This window comes from Poecile atricapillus, chromosome 2 (assembly GCF_030490865.1).
Source record: "Poecile atricapillus isolate bPoeAtr1 chromosome 2, bPoeAtr1.hap1, whole genome shotgun sequence".
NCBI classification, from domain to species: domain Eukaryota; kingdom Metazoa; phylum Chordata; class Aves; order Passeriformes; family Paridae; genus Poecile; species Poecile atricapillus.
Genome location: NC_081250.1, coordinates 142098705 through 142114129, shown reverse-complemented (window position 1 = coordinate 142114129; position 15425 = coordinate 142098705). Strand labels below are relative to the sequence as shown.

The 15425-nt window shown below is 44.8% G+C and overlaps 1 protein-coding gene across 4 annotated transcripts; it reads left to right on the top strand.

Annotated features, from left to right (window-relative positions):
* The first annotated feature begins 716 nt into the window (after window positions 1-716).
* On the top strand, window positions 717-10529 carry KLHL38 (kelch like family member 38). Of its 4 annotated transcripts, none has more exons than XM_058831180.1 (4): window positions 717-976; window positions 1555-3034; window positions 4384-4489; window positions 6001-10529. In XM_058831180.1, exons 2-4 carry the CDS (start codon window positions 1685-1687, stop codon window positions 6285-6287), a joined length of 1743 nt encoding a protein of 580 aa, XP_058687163.1. In that variant the 5' UTR covers window positions 717-976; window positions 1555-1684; the 3' UTR covers window positions 6288-10529. The 4 variants fall into 4 exon arrangements, with proteins under 4 accessions (XP_058687163.1, XP_058687164.1, XP_058687161.1 ...); XM_058831181.1 differs by having other exon boundaries at window positions 717-1006; window positions 1555-2665; XM_058831178.1 differs by having other exon boundaries at window positions 718-1006.
* The last annotated feature ends 4896 nt before the right edge of the window (window positions 10530-15425 follow it).

The following is a 15425-nucleotide window of genomic DNA, read 5'->3' as shown; positions in this document are numbered from 1 at the left end:
TGCAAAAGGAACTTACACACCTTGTTCATGAGCAGCCATCTGCAGTCAGAGACCCTATCAAGGGGTGTGTCCTGGGGAGCTCTGCCACCCTGGGAATTGCAACTCTGGAAACTGGTTTCCAGCTTGCTACTCACTGCGACAACCTGCTCCAGTCCTCCCACCTGTAACAATGAGTTCCCTCAAGCCATCTGATTGAGAAGTTCTTTGCTAGAGGTTTCAAAGAGCGGAGGTCCTTAGACAAAAGGCCATAACCTGGTATTTTCTGTATGAAATATCAAGCAGCATCATAAAGATAAATTGGTCCAAGAGTGAACTTCACTTTCTGCTTGGTGAAGGAAGTTGGGCTTTCCCTGCCCACCTTGGAGCAGTGTATGGATGCAGGGGTCCCAGTGCATCAGCATCTCCCACCACTCTGCAACAGGCTGATGCTCCCCAGATCTCTCCATAAGGTGGAGACACGGTCCATCCCACCAGAGTCCCTCGAAGCCCTTTTCTCTCCGCCTTTCTCCGTGAAACGACGGTGGCAGCGTAGTGCGAGGCATTGCAGACTGTTTACAGGCTTCTAGAGTTCCCAGGCACTTTAGGACAGCGTCCTGCCGCTGTTTCCAAATGCACAGCCAGGACTTTTATAAGTGAACTTTCCTCTCCGTGTCTATTTATTATACGTAAACATTTGCCAGAAAAACACCAGCCGGGCATGCTCAGAACCAGCCAGGTCATTGCAAAAGGCAGCGGCGGCGTCCCATGTGATAAGAGCGCGGAGCCCTGCGCTCCTATTCTTAGCGCTGGAATGTACACAATGCCCGCCGCCCCTGCGCGCAGCGCCCGGCAGCGGCAAAACTGACTGCGGCACAAACACGGCCAGAAACCACCCTCTGTGAATCACCTACCTACTGAGAGAAACCTCCCGTGCCTTTATAGGTTTTTGTCCAGGCTCTAGCTATGGAAAAAGCCAGCAGAGAATAAACGACAGAGAGTAAGTGCATGCAGTGAAGGACAGCAGAAGGTAAACGTTTCTACCCTTCGGTTCCACTGCAGGTTGAGCAGTTAAGCCATGACCGTAGATACTCATCATATTGTTCTGCCTGGCACTTAATTTAGTCATTGTGTGTCTGATTAACATAAAAAAAACACAGCTAAGCAGAGTTAATAAATAACTTTTAATGCAGATTCCCAGTCTCTAGGGTTCTGTTCGCCCTGCTGCGGAGTTCAGCTCTGCCAGATTTGCATTCTTTGGGAGTGACTAACTCTAAAGGAAAGAGGCACAAGCTACTAAACTGCTAATACTTTAAAACAGTGAATAAATGTCTAAGTGCGTTTATTCAACATGATGGAAATAGACAAACCAATTGCTTCAGCCCTCCAACTTTAATCCAAAATCAGTGAGATAACTTCAGTGCTTTTGCTTCTTGCCAATGACACAGGCAGTGCTGACCTCAGAGTTGCAACCTATCTGATAACTTTATGAAAGTTTTAAAGGGTCTTAGTGACCTTTTGGCTTCTTTATTATTTTCCCACTGTGCTTAAACCATGTTCCATTTTTATGTGTAATAGTGAACGGATATTTACAGCAACATCAAAGTTGTGATTTGTTCCCTTGGAGCTGGACATTTCAATAAAAGCTGCTAAGAATTCGGCTTTTTTTTTCTGCCAAGCCCAGAATTCATCTCTCTTGTATTTTGCTATGGAAGAGGGATCCACTGAAGAATTTCTCTTCAAAGACCAGGACTTCTCCTCTGAACTGCTGAGGCAGCTGAATGCTCTGCGGCAGAGCAGGATGCTGACTGATGTTACCCTCTGCTCTGGGGGCTTTGAAATCCCCTGCCACCGAAATGTGCTGGCTTCCAGCAGTCCATACTTCAAGGCAATGTTCTGTAACAACTTCAGGGAGAGTCACCAGCCTAAAGTCATTCTGAAGGGCATTGATGCTGATATTTTGGATCAGATTATCCTTTATGTTTACACTGGGGAGATCATCATATCCACTGAGAATGTCTTGTGCCTCTTGGAGACTGCATCCATGCTGCAGTACACTAAGGTGTTTGAGGCCTGTTCTACCTTCCTCCAAGACAAGCTGACTCCTGACAACTGTCTGAGCATGATCAGACTGGCAAAAGCCTTGAACTGCCAAAGCCTGAATAAGAAAGCCAAAGCTATGGCTTTGAAATGTTTTCCTATGGTGGCCTCTTCTGAGGACCTGAAGGACCTCTGTCCCACGGAGCTCCTCGATTACCTTGGGGATGATGAACTCTGTGGGGAGGAAGAGCAGGTCTTTGAGGCATTGATGGTCTGGATCCGGCATGACCTCCAGGCACGACAAGGCTACATCCAAGAGTTGTTCAAGAAAGTCCGACTTCAGTACGTCCATCCAACTTTCCTCTTCCATTTCATTGCCAATGACTCACTCATTCAGTCCTCACCCACTTGCAGGAGCATCCTGGAGTCAGCCCGGAGACACATGTTTTCCTTGTACAGCAGCAACACTCCTGACATCAAACCCATGATGCATGTTCCTCGCAGGTACTCCAACCAAGAGTTCCTCATCATCATTGGTGGCAGGAAGGACAGCCAGCAGACAACGAGGGATGTCCTGCTATATGATGACAAGACAAACCAGTGGCTGAGCCTGGCCAAACTTCCCATGCGCCTGTACAAAGCCTCTGCAGTGAGTTTACACAGCAATATTTTTGTGCTCGGAGGGATGCCTGTTAGCAATAAGAAAAGTCTGGTCAGTGGTAATATTTACATTTATTCCCTCAAACTCAATCAGTGGAGGTTGATTGAGCACATGCTAGTTCCACGTTATTCCCACAGAAGCCTGGCATATAAAAATTATATTTTATCATTCGGTGGAATTGGTGAAAACCAGGAAATCCTGAATTCTGTGGAAAGATATGATAGTGTCTACAACACCTGTGAGAGCATGGCAAACATGCCTGTTGCCGTCCTTCACCCTGCTGTTGCTGCCAAAGATCAGAGGGTTTACCTCTTTGGGGGAGAAGATATAATGCAAAACCCAGTTCGGCTTATCCAGGTAATAGTCAGTCCTGCTTATCATAGGCAATTTCTTCTAAGGTATTCAGCAGTCCATCACCTTCATGAGAAAATCAAATCACTCAAAGATTTCATTGTGTGTTGCAGCAAGAGGCAGGATGAGTTGATCCAGCGTTGCAACTCTTCCATTTTCCCTTTCTGAATGTTTTTTCAGGCAGCAGCCCCGAGGCACTGCTTTGGGTGTCAGTCAGCTGTGCCACTGGTGGGCACTAGGGCCAGGGCTGCTGCAGATGATGCCACGGCAAGCGGCAGCAGCTCCCCTGCCTGGCATCGTGCCTGTAGCCGATCTCACTAAAATCAGTGCTTTCACTTGGCTCTGAGCAGGGTCTGAGCCGCACACCTGCTCGCTCGCAGCAAACGCAAACACTCGCGATCATTAGAGCGATTAGATACTCACTCATCAAAGGGCCAGAACTTAAACTGACAGTCATTTTGGATAAACAGTTGTGTTAAAAATGTGGCTCCTGCCACATGTTGCTGGCTCTCTGCCTTCTTTCAGCCCTTACACGCTTTTAGGAGGAAAAAATATATTACATGTTTTCTTATCTGATTTGATGCTTTAGCAACATTGTAATGTTTCTTTTCCCATGAGTGTTTTTCACTGTTCCAGGTGTTTTAACTAAGGATCATTAAGCTGAGATAGCAACCAGGACATAAGCAATTCTTTATAATGGTACTTCATTTTCGGGGGAAGGAAATGCATTTATCAGTTAGTGGGGAGATGCTCTGGTGATATTTCCTATATTAAGAAGCAGATAACTTGACATACAAGTTTGTGTCACCCAGATGCAGATGATTGAAAGCTCATCATCTAGCAACAGCTCTTTTTCTCACATAAATTGATGACTTAGATACCACTCTAAGTCTCTTTGCCAGTCTGAGTGCATGCCAGTCATCAGCATAAATATAGCAGCTGGGCAAATACAGTGGCTGCCAGCAGAGCTAGGTGAACATGATGTTTGTTTGCCCAAGAAATTGCTAAGGCTAATGAGGAATACACAGAATAACTGGAAAATTAAATGAATCATCTTGCCCTTTGGCAGAACTGGTTACAGTGATTTAATGGCCATGCAAGAAGCCTTCATATGGCAGACACACTGCCTTAGTGCCTGTGCTAGCATCTCCTGAGCAGACAATCTTGGGGAGCCAGAATGCTTTCCAAGGGGACATATTAGGGGAAAAAATGGGTATATTCACAGATTTCCAGCAGTTTGAGCCAGAGGATTGTATTTATTAGGGCAAAATAAAACCTAGAAGTTCCTCTGTAATTACAGATGTCAGTTAAAATGAAACATAAACAGCTGTGTGAATATCTTTATTTTTTGTCAGGTTTACCATGTCTCCAGGAATATGTGGTTTCGTATGGAGACCAGAGTAGTGAAGAATGTCTGTGCACCAGCTGTCGTGATTGGAGACCAGATTATCATCGTAGGTGGTAAGGGCTCTGTTTCACCTTCCCTCTCCCTCCTCCTGCCTAGATCCTGTGGGTTTTTGTAGCCTTCCTGTTTGGGGTGCTCCCTCAATAAGCACCAGGATCTTGGGAAGGAAAGGAAGATTGTTCCCACCCTCCTTACACTTCTCTTATGGAGTTTCATGGCGATTGAAGTGGAGATAAGTTCTCCATGAGGCACTCTCTTGTCCCAGGTAGCAGTACCTGGGTGGAGGAAACTGAGGAAAAGCCAACTCAAGTTATTGCTCTTGGGAGGAAGCCAGAAGCATGGGGGTCCTGAACCTCCTGTGCCTCGCAGCCTGGTCCTCCTTGTCTGCTCCACTTGGAAGAATGGAAAGCACAGCTACCACAAGGCCATGGATGGCTTGTCAGGATGGGTGGGCTATAGGTCTATGAGGTCTTGATTGGTCTTTTAGCTGCCTCCTGGGGGTAATATCTCAAAAGGAGTGTGAAACACTTGGAAAGAGGAAACTTCTCACTGTCTTTTTCAACCTGAGGACCAACCTCTGTCCATGGCAGTTGGGTGTATCATGTAACTGATAATTTGGCCCTCTACAGTCCTTAATGCCTCTTCTCTGACCACAGACTTCCAGGAGGAAGCATATGTTGAATTATTTAAGGCAAAATGAGACACATAGTATCTTTAGCAAAGCAGAGGATTGAACCCAAACTGCACAGGACTTCAAGGTGGTGTCACCCCTCCCAGAGAGGCCACTGCTATCCTTTGCAGTGAGAAGAGGGGAGAGCTGAGTCCAAAGGTCCAAGGCTATCAGGGTTCTATGTGGCAGATTGCCCTCATCTTAGACCCTACTCATGTTTTTCTACATGGGCAAGGTACTGCTGGGTACCAAGCTTCCACACACCTCCAGGTGGGGACACATTGCTCCAGGGCAATGTCCCTCTTACCAGCCCTTTCAGCTGATCCGAGGTTATATCACCCCTCAGAGGAAGAGCTGCCCACTGGGTCACTGGCATGGTGGCCAGCACAGATGTGGTGCTGAGGGCTTTAGGAGTGGAGTGAGCACTGGTGGCACCATGCTGTTGCATACCCAGCTGTCAGCAGACAGCTACAACTCAACCCAGCGAGGCCCATCGCATGTGCCACTGGTTTCTGTATTTCCAAGTGAAGCTCTAGGAGCCTGTTTGGTAAAAAGAAATATTTTCAGATGTTTGAAAGCACTTGCAGATAACTGCAAGCTCCAACTGTGTTTGACAGATTGGTTGCCTGATCTGATGGGCTTTATGGTGCTCATCAAGCCTCGGCTGCCAAGGTGCTACGAGACAGGATGAAGACAGACAGGAAAGGAAGATAGACAGACAGGCATTCCTGGGACACATCATCACTTCGGATTTTAGATATCTTAATTCTGCCAAATTATATACTGCTATAATAGGTTTTATTGAAGACCAGCATGAAATATACTATTGTTATTCCTTCTGCTGGCCATAAGTGCCTAATTCCCATCTGTCTCTTCCACCTCTGGCTTTGCATCCAGGGTACACCCGGAGAATAATTGCTTATGATACAAAAGGCAACAAGTTTGTTAAATGTGCAGACATGAAGGACAGACGAATGCATCATGGGGCCACTGTCATCAAGAACAAGCTGTATGTCACAGGAGGACGATGTCTCACCTCAGACAATGTCATCAAGGACCTGGATTCCTTGGACTGCTATGATCTGGAGACTGACACATGGACACAAAAGGGAAAACTGCCTCACAAACTCTTTGACCATGGGTGCCTTACACTCCAGTGTGTCCCCTATTCTAACCTTCTTTAAATGACTTTTGGTACTTCCTTGATATTTTGTGCTTTTCTTCCCAGAAAGGACCCACCTCACTCTGCAGAGAGCACATGGGGAATCTTCACAGGGTCATGCAAAGTCCTGACCTTGAAGGTATCAGCGGCGTTAGTCCTTCCCAGACCCTGTGCCAGAAACGTCATGAGCTTTGCAGTCATACTGTATTCACATGGCTGATATTGCATGTGGTGCTGCTGAGTCCAGTCTGGAGGCCTTAAGCATCTCAAGAGGAAACAGGAAAAAGATACTGGGTAAGAACCCAGTGTGGGATTTGTCCTTGTACAGACTTAAAAAGTGAAGAGGGATGCTGGTATCTCCAGGGAAAGTAAGATCTTTGCTGTCATGCAAACTCAGCTGCCTGCCACAGCCCTGTGCTGCTCATTGCTGACTGAGCTCTCCATTTCCAGTGATGGGAGTGTTTAGAATAGGAAGCCCCAAGCTCCAGTCTTGTAGCCAGCCCAGGAGCATCTGCCTGAGTTTGCTGTGGTAGTCAGCTCATAAGAAATAAAATTTTAATGCTCCTAACACCTAATTAGAAATTGGCAAAAGACATGCTTTGATCTGAATTCCCAGTGCAACAAGAAGCAGATTTGGCTTTTCTGAGCTAACACTCTTCCACAGTGCAGGGAAGATTTTTGTTCCATCTGTCTGCCCCCTGAAGGAACAGGAGAAGACAGGAGGGAAATTAAGATTGTCTGCATCTTCTTTTTCAAGGGATGTTATTTTGCAGGGATCTTCCTTCTCCTTATGCATGAGGAATAGCAGTGGGGTTAGTTAGGATGACTTTGGCCGATGGAGTTCCTGAAATGTAGAATAGCAGAGTGCACACATGGAGGAAAGGGGATGTAAAAGAGAAGAGGTATTGGGAGGAACAATTTCTTTTCCCTTTCTCCTCTCTCCAAACCACTGGAAAAAAGCCCATGAGACAAAGCCAGTGACAGGAAGCCAGCTTTCCAAGAAGAGCAAGTCTAAATCTGCCACTTGGCAAAACAACTCTGGCTCCACCAATATTTTCATGGGGTTCTGCTGCTAAGTGCATACTTTTAAAGGGAGGGGATTAATCATCAGATACTGAAAAGGCTGTGAACTGCTGTTAGGTCACTGGGCTTGGTAAGATTGCTGAGATAGCAAGGAGCTTTACAGATGACCACTATCCAGAGAAAGGATGGCAGAAACAACACTCCTTTTTCTTCATATTTGAGACAAGGTGGGACTTTTCAAAGGGTGCAGGATGACATGAGGAAACCATGCTCAACCTTCCTCTTAAGAAAAGGCTGCATAGCCATCTGGTCACCACCACATTGAAGAAAACCAGGTCCAGACACTAAGATCCCTTCCCATAAACTGAGCAGAAGAGTGACAGAAATAGTTAACAAAGTAGAGGGCTGGAAAGAAGCATTTAGTATGAACTGCTGGCTTAACAATGCAAAATAAAAGGGCTATTATTGTTTGTATGAGCTTTGTGTTTAGGAGTCCCCATTGTTCCCTCCCTTTGTTGATAAGGGGAATTGTTTTTGCACCAGTGGGTATTGCCAGGGTTTCCTTCTAAGGACCTGAGTAAACCTGCAAAAAATGAGTGGGAACTCAAACTCCTCTCCCAGCTCAGAAGCCTTTGGCTACATTTCTCTTGTGTCTTTCAGTCTATATCATCATCTCCTCCCTGTGCAAAGCAGAACTAAATCATGGCACTTGCCAAATTGAGCTGGAGCAGTGATTCATCCTTGCTTCCTCACAGACCAACTCCAGCTCTCTGGAGAAAGAAGCCTTGACATGGCCAATTATGGAAAGTCTGCCCCAGGGAGATGTTTATTCCTAACCCTGCAGTGCTGCCTTCCAAAACTCCATCCTGTTGTGACCCCTCTCAGCTCCAAACTCCAGGAGACACCAGTTGCTGCCATGCATTTTAGCTGACACAGATTCCTGCCAGGCTCATGACTGTACCCAAAACTGAGGGGAAAAAAAAGTTGAATTGGGGCCATAATCCCATGTTTGCAAACCATTGTCACAGTCATTGGTTTACACTTAGAAGCAAACTGATTTTTTAATTCCCATATCATATACCTAGTGATTTTCTCTGTGTTCTTGTGGGACCAAGCAGTACATTGCACAGCTGGGCAGGAAATGGGGAGTGCAAAAAAGAGGCAGGGTTGCAGCAGGATGGAGCACAGCATCTCTCCCCTCTTGGGGAGCCCTCACTTCACCCCCAGGTCCTTGGAGTTGCCAAGGGCTATGCTAAACTCTGCTCTGGCTGCAATCCTGTGCTCCTTCCCTTCACAAATTTCACACCTTATGCCCATAATTCAAGTAGTTTGGCATTGCTAGGCATTAAATTCAAAACCTGGTTTCTAATAGGCTTTCGTCTTGTGGTGAGTTTTGATGCAAATTCTGACAAAGCTTTTGGGGGCCTTTGAAGAAGAGAGGTTGAAATCAGAAAAGAGTGTTGAGCCTTTCCAAGACAGACAAGGGATAGCAAAGTTGCTCAGTCACGGGTAGGGAGCAGCACACACAGCTGCAGGATGGGAAACTCAGCTCTGGGTGGGTGCTGTGGGGAGAAGGGATGTTGCCTTTCTAAACAGGTGCTGACCACCACCTGGCCCACCTAGACCAGTACTTAATACTGTCCTCACTGCTTTACAGGTGTAAAAGCACTCCTAGCAAGGGTTGGCCAAGATGCCTCTTTCTCCATTGGCAGGAGGTGACTTTTCAAGCAGGATCTGCAAGGTTTTCACTACCTGATACACTTTTACATGCTTTTTCAGAGGTCTGATAATTTAAACAGTCAGGCAATTGAGTATTCACCTAGATGGGAATCCCCCAGGGGAAAGCAGTAAGGCTCTTCACAGATAAAATTATGGCCCCATGAAAAGGTGGGAATTTGTTGCTCTTCATTTAATAACCAAGGAAGCCATGGAAAAGAGGCTTTTTTTAAAAGATTTCTTCTTGCACCTTCTAGAAGGGTTGAGCACCTGCCACATTTTTTCAAGTCAGGGAATGCTCTAAAAGTTCATCAAAGCTCCAAGGCCTTGTTCCCAGGTGCCCTGACACAGTCACTAGATCATGGAAACCATAGGACGACATGGCTGAAACCAGTCTGTTCTATGGGACAGTGAATTACCCAGTCCCTCATGGTACTTGTCCAAAACACTGAAAATCTGCCATGAAATGCTCTGATCCCTCCCCAAGTATCATACTTTAGGTGTTATTGACCTTAGAGCTTTTAAAATTATCTTCTTTGCTGTACCTTCTGCCACAGAGATAAAGGGCAATTGATTAGCCTTTTAGATACCATATATATTTTTTCGTCTTTAGCGTTTATTAGGACATTTCAAAGTCTGTAGACTAAACAAACCCAGCCCTTTCAATCTTTCCTCATAAGGCATGTTTTCTAGACCTCTGATCATTTTTGTTGCTCTCCTCTGGACAATTTTCAGTTTGTCTGTTGGTGGTTTCTTTATTTATTCAAGTACAGGGCCATGGCTCAGCCTTGCAGTGCTGAGAAGGGCAATAAACCCTTTCTGCATCTTACCTACAGCATTCCTGGTCTCAGAGCCCAGAAGGATTTTGCTTTTCACAGCAGCAGCACAATACTGACTGGAGTTCAGCTGTTGTCGCAGTTAAGGAATGTTTGCAAGTTTGGGCAAGGTCATATGGAAAGACTGCAGGACACCCAGAATCTCCCAGGGTTATTCCCTAACTCCATCTTTGCTTTGGCTCATCAGGATCCCAAGCCAGAACATGGTGAAAACAATGTGTCTCCATGGCTTCAATAAGGGGCTTTGGACATGGCCCTAATTGTGTTCTCAGCTGGCTTCATCACTAATTCTATTAATTTTAACAGCAAATATTTAATGTTTCAGTATATATTTTTTTCTTAATACTAGGGGAAAAGTTTCAAGCAAAAAAAAGAAAAGGAAGGGAGGAAATTGCATTTTCTTTTCAACTTTCTTCCCCTTGCCTTGCTGCAAACTCAGAGCTGAGTCCTGCTGCACAGGCAGCCTGTGGCAGAAACTCTGCTTTGATCTCAGCAAAGAGTCGTAGGTTAAGCCTGTGTTTTTTCACTGTAATTGTTTATCAAACAATGCAGTCCTTTCCAAGGGCAGTCTTTTTCTTCTGCAGTAATATGTTTATAATTATAATGCATTTCCTGCTTCTTTTTGATTAAACACACCTGACAAAGTAGGAAAGATGTCAATGCATAAATAAATGGGCACACCAAGTTCATTGCTTTGTCAGTCCTCTTTTTCCAAATGCCAAGGAGTTCACTGTGAGGTGAATCCTCTAGCTGAGAAGGAAACAATTGGGTAGAGCATACATGAATAGCGTACAGGGTAATTTATCCCTGGCATTGTTTCTTAGCCTGACCTGAGAGCCATTAATAATTGACAGCAGCAAAAACAATCCCTTTTTAAAAATATAAACATCCATACTTTTTTTCCAGTTGCTTGAAAGCTCCCCCGCAGAAGTTGAAGTCATACTCTCCATGGCACAACGAGCATGAATTCCTGAGTGCAAGGTTGCACCTGTAAAGGAGCTGAGATCTGGTAATTAGTGGACTGCTAATAATATTTTCAGTGGCTAAATCCAATGAGTTTTCCCACAGTCCAAATGAAGCAGACCCCTTATGAACAAACTGATGTCTCAGGCTGCTGGTGCCACCAGTATCCACAGGGCTCCCCAGGGTTTGTGTTGGAGCCCTGAGAGATTGATCTGGCCTATTCTGTTTATTGATGTTTCCAAAATAGTAGCAGAGTAGCGAGGAGCCCAACTGCTCTGTCACTCGGCAAGTCACCCACTGGCTCCAGCTGCTGCCTGTCACTTTTCTCCCCAGAACTCTTTGTTTGCCTGCACTTCTTTCATGTTGCAAGAACCCTTTCCCAGAAGAGCAAGCAGCAGCACATCTCGAGCAGCCCTGGGCCAATAGGCACATGTCTCGTGGCTGCTTTAAACACAAGGCATCCCCACAGCTGTTGGACACTTTTGCCTTAAGAATCAGGGGTGAGCCATGAGGTAAAACACTGCTGGAGGTGAGAAAAAGTGGAAGAATCTGGTCCACTTCTTCATCTGGTCAGGAAGATTCTTGTAACCATCCTCCTGTATCTAATCTTCCCATGTCTAGTTCTCTGAAGTTTGTTTCTTGACTAGGCTGTGCCTTCTGATGAATAAGCCATGTCCCACCACCCCTCCCTAAAGCAGGCATGATGGGACAAGGACAAAGGCATGTTTGCTTCCTCAGATCCCCCAGTGCCACATCTGTAATGACATCCCCTGAGTTTTGCCCTGGTCTTGGCAAATTGCTGAGTTTTCTCTCTGCTCTCAGAGACCTTCCTAGGCTCTGCAGTCACCCTGAACCAAAGTTTGGGTGTGGCAATGATTGCCCAGAGCACCAGGAAGTGACCCCGAGGACTATCAAGTCCAAATTTTCAAACTGATGGGATGCTTCTGGTCTGGAAAATCAGCCCAAATCAATCTGAGCCTTAGAACAGAGCCCTGGCAGCTCTCTGTAAGACCTGGGGGACTGTACGGGAATGTGTTCAGCCCCAAGGAGCAGAGAACAAACTTAATGGAGAGTGCTGCAATGTGAAACTTGGCTACAAAGCTTCACTGCTGGGAAAGGGCAGTGTTTTATCCAGATCAGCAGCAAGCCCTGGAATTAATAGGCTTGATTAAACTATTTTGATGTGCATGGTATGTGGAGATAAGGGCCCAGTTCCCTAGGGTTTCCAGTGAAAATTAGATGTTAACAGTACGTGACATTCCCTGACAGGAGTAAGGAACACTGCTGGAAGACAAGAAACAAGTACAGACCAAGGGGCAAAAGAGGCACTTCTTCAGAGAGAAAAGTTACCATGAACTTGCTGGATCTGTTTCAATGCTGAAATGACGTGGACCCTGGCACCAGGCAGATCGAAAGCAAGGGAACTATGCCTGCTTTGTGTTGTTATGACACATATATTTCCCTGAAAATGACATTAAAATGTACCAGAGGCTCAAACACTGTTCTGTTTATCTATTCCCTGGGTAGGATCTTAGAGACAGCCTGAGCACTGCAGAATATGGCCTCTGTGAAGTAAACTTGGCCTCTGGCATGAGGCCCATCAGCAAATGTGAAATGGGAAGCCAGCACGTCAGGGCATCCATGACTGTTGCCCACAGCCGCCTGTCAGGGCTGCCTCCCTTGCAGACACAAAAAGGGATGAGCCAGGGCAGGACACTCCCCTGCCATGCACTGAGGTTTGCCAGAGATGGACAGAATGGTTCCTCCCCATTGCATTGACCCGGGGTTCATCCTATGCAGAAACATGGAAAGGCTCCTCATCACCCAGGCTGTGTCAACAGTGCCTCAATGTGTTTCAGGCCACATTTCAGCCCTGGCACTCCCTTGCAGTGGAACTTGCAGCTGAACTACCATTAATTCACAGTGTGGACTAACCCATGTGTGTGCACACAGAGCCATGGCATCCAACAGAGAAGACTCCCAGCAACTTAACTGAGTGCCAGCTGGAACCTTGACCGAGGAGGAGAGCAGAGAGGTCCTATGGATGTTCTTCAAGATGCTGTGATATTTAATGGCTAATTCAGACCTTTTTAAACAAAAGAAGTCTTTGGGCTTGGTAGGTTCTGGCTGAAGGCTTCTGGCTGAGAGATCCTATTTAGAGCCTACAAGAGTTGTCTGCTCATTATGACTTGGAACACGTGTCAGTAAATAGTGCCTGTTTCTTCTTCCAGGGGGCTCTGGAAACTTTTTCAGGAGAAAAGTAGCAACACACAATGAAAGAAGGGTTGCAGGCAAACTGAACTACAAATGGCAGGGAAGCCAAAAGCATGTACACCCTTCCAGCCTTGAGCATGTTTTTTATGGCATGAAATGGGACATGCACAGTCGATCACGGATATCAAGCTGAGTCTGTTATTTGTGATGGCAACATAAAATACACAGGCCCTCACTCCAAAGAGCTTATGAGAAACTGGGAGCTGAGGACAGAAATGGTCCTCAGGTCACCATCAGCTGGACTTTCAAAGCATCCAGCTCATTCATTAGGCAAGAGCAACACCTTATGCCATAACCTGGATAACCAAAGTAGAAGTGAAATGAAATGAAATGAAATGAAATGAAATGAAATGAAATGAAATGAAATGAAATGAAATAAAATAAAATAAAATAAAATAAAATAAAATAAAATAAAATAAAATAAAATAAAATAAAATAAAATAAAATAAAATATAAAATTCAGCTCTTCCCTGTGGCTCCATGATCCACAGATCAGCATAAAAATATGATCAAACAAGTGCCAAGGCCCAGGAAACTTGGTCAAAAGTAGCTGCACCAACCTTTCTATCTCCATAGCTGGAAGAGAGCCATTACCCTTCACCTAAGAGAGGAGTTTTTTCCCCTGATTTTCCATGTCAAGTTTTTTCCCTTCTCTAGGAACGGTAGTGGAAGGGTTGGGACAACTCTAAGAATGGGCACACACCTGGGAAATTGGATCCCTTCTGCTTTTAAAAACAAGTGATTTATAGAGTAAGGACAGAACATTCAGACAGCTCAGGGAACTCTGATTTCCAGGACCAAGCTATAAAAGCCATTTAGAGTGAAAATACTTTGACATTTCCCTTTCATATTTCCAAAGTGATTTCAAAGGTAAGGTAGTGCAGACCAATCTTCCTAGGACTGCCACCGGTGAAGGGAAATGCAGCTGGGGAAATGATTACATGGATCAGTAGGATTTTGCCTTTATCATATTTGTTTGACTCTATAACATATTTTCCTCTACTGATTTGTAGCTGTACTACTGCAAATACATGGATTTTCATGTAAGTACAACACATTGTTTTGTGGCTGCAGTATATTGGTGAGTTCAGCTTGATCAGGAGAAAATCCCAGCCCATGTTTTAGTAGAAATCTTCAGATACACTGATGCTGCCAGGCTCAGTGGGATATGGCACTTGCAAACAGCATGAGTCATTTGCCCTGGAGCTGTAGGAGCAGAGAAGATTTGAAGATCTAGATCAAATTGGTGAATCTGCAGCATCTGACACAGTTTAAGAGGTTAAGCCTATTTATAGACAAATGAGGGTAATTTTCATAGCTGAAGGGATTGTAATTTTTTTTCAATAAATTCATAATAAACTCTAGGGAGGAGAATACTGAGATCTGTACTCAGATAACTCTTTGGAGATGAGAGGAAGTTTGTCCAAGACAAGGATGGATTTGAAGGAGCCAGTAACTCAAGAGTGCATTATCCTCTCCCTGGATTAAATTTTGCTTTCAGGACAGTACAAAGCATCCCTGTGGAGCCAGATCTTGATCTCCCTGCCTGGTGCCTAGGTGGGACCCTCACAAGTGCATTTGAAGGGGGAACCGGGAGAGACAGAATGGATTTTCATCTGCCTGGAAACAAATAGCTTATTTTCAGAGGAATTTCTGTTATCGCTTCTTGTCTTATTTCTTCTTTAGCAAAATATAATGTTTATTATTAAAAGGGGACAGCATTTTGCTCTTTTAGTGACATGAAATTAAGTAAACATTCTTGAACAGACAAATTGTGAACTATCAGCCTTACAGCCCTGTGGTAGATCACACCCCTTCTCATTCCAGTCATGTCATTTGCCTGTGGATTATGTCTCACAGCAGAATCAGCTCAAAGCCTACTTCGAATTTTGCCTAAAGTCTAACTTGAGGAAACCCTCTTGGTTGTAACTAATGGTGAAAATGAGAGTTTGCTAGTGAGTATTAGCAGTGCAGTTATGTGGCATCACCTGTAAGTGAGAAAGGATGTGATTTGCTGAATGATTATGGGTAAAACATTTTTTCTTTCATGTCTCCAATGCCACATCATTAAAATAACAATGATACCAACCCCATAAGGGCATTTCAAATGAATTTGCTAAAGCCTGAAAAAACACTGCCTTTTGTGAATTGCCAAAGATTGTTTTTGTACAATCCTACTGCAGCTATTTGCTCTTTAGGAAGTAACCACACCTATAGAAACAGTGCTCTTAATTAATATAATTATAATCTTAAATTAATGGGTATTCATCTGGATAAGCACAAAGACTTATGAAATTAATATGGGACTGATTTTGATGGAGGCTTTCAGAAGAAGAAGTAGAAAAAAA

Bases quoted from the DNA above. Each gene is read 5' to 3' on its own strand.
- KLHL38 (XM_058831180.1), top strand. From the start codon at position 1,685: ATGGAAGAGGGATCCACTGAAGAATTTCTCTTCAAAGACCAGGACTTC. The intron at 3,035-4,383 runs GTAATAGTCAGT...ATTTTTTGTCAG, and splicing joins ACCCAGTTCGGCTTATCCAG to GTTTACCATGTCTCCAGGAA. The intron at 4,490-6,000 runs GTAAGGGCTCTG...CTTTGCATCCAG, and splicing joins CCAGATTATCATCGTAGGTG to GGTACACCCGGAGAATAATT.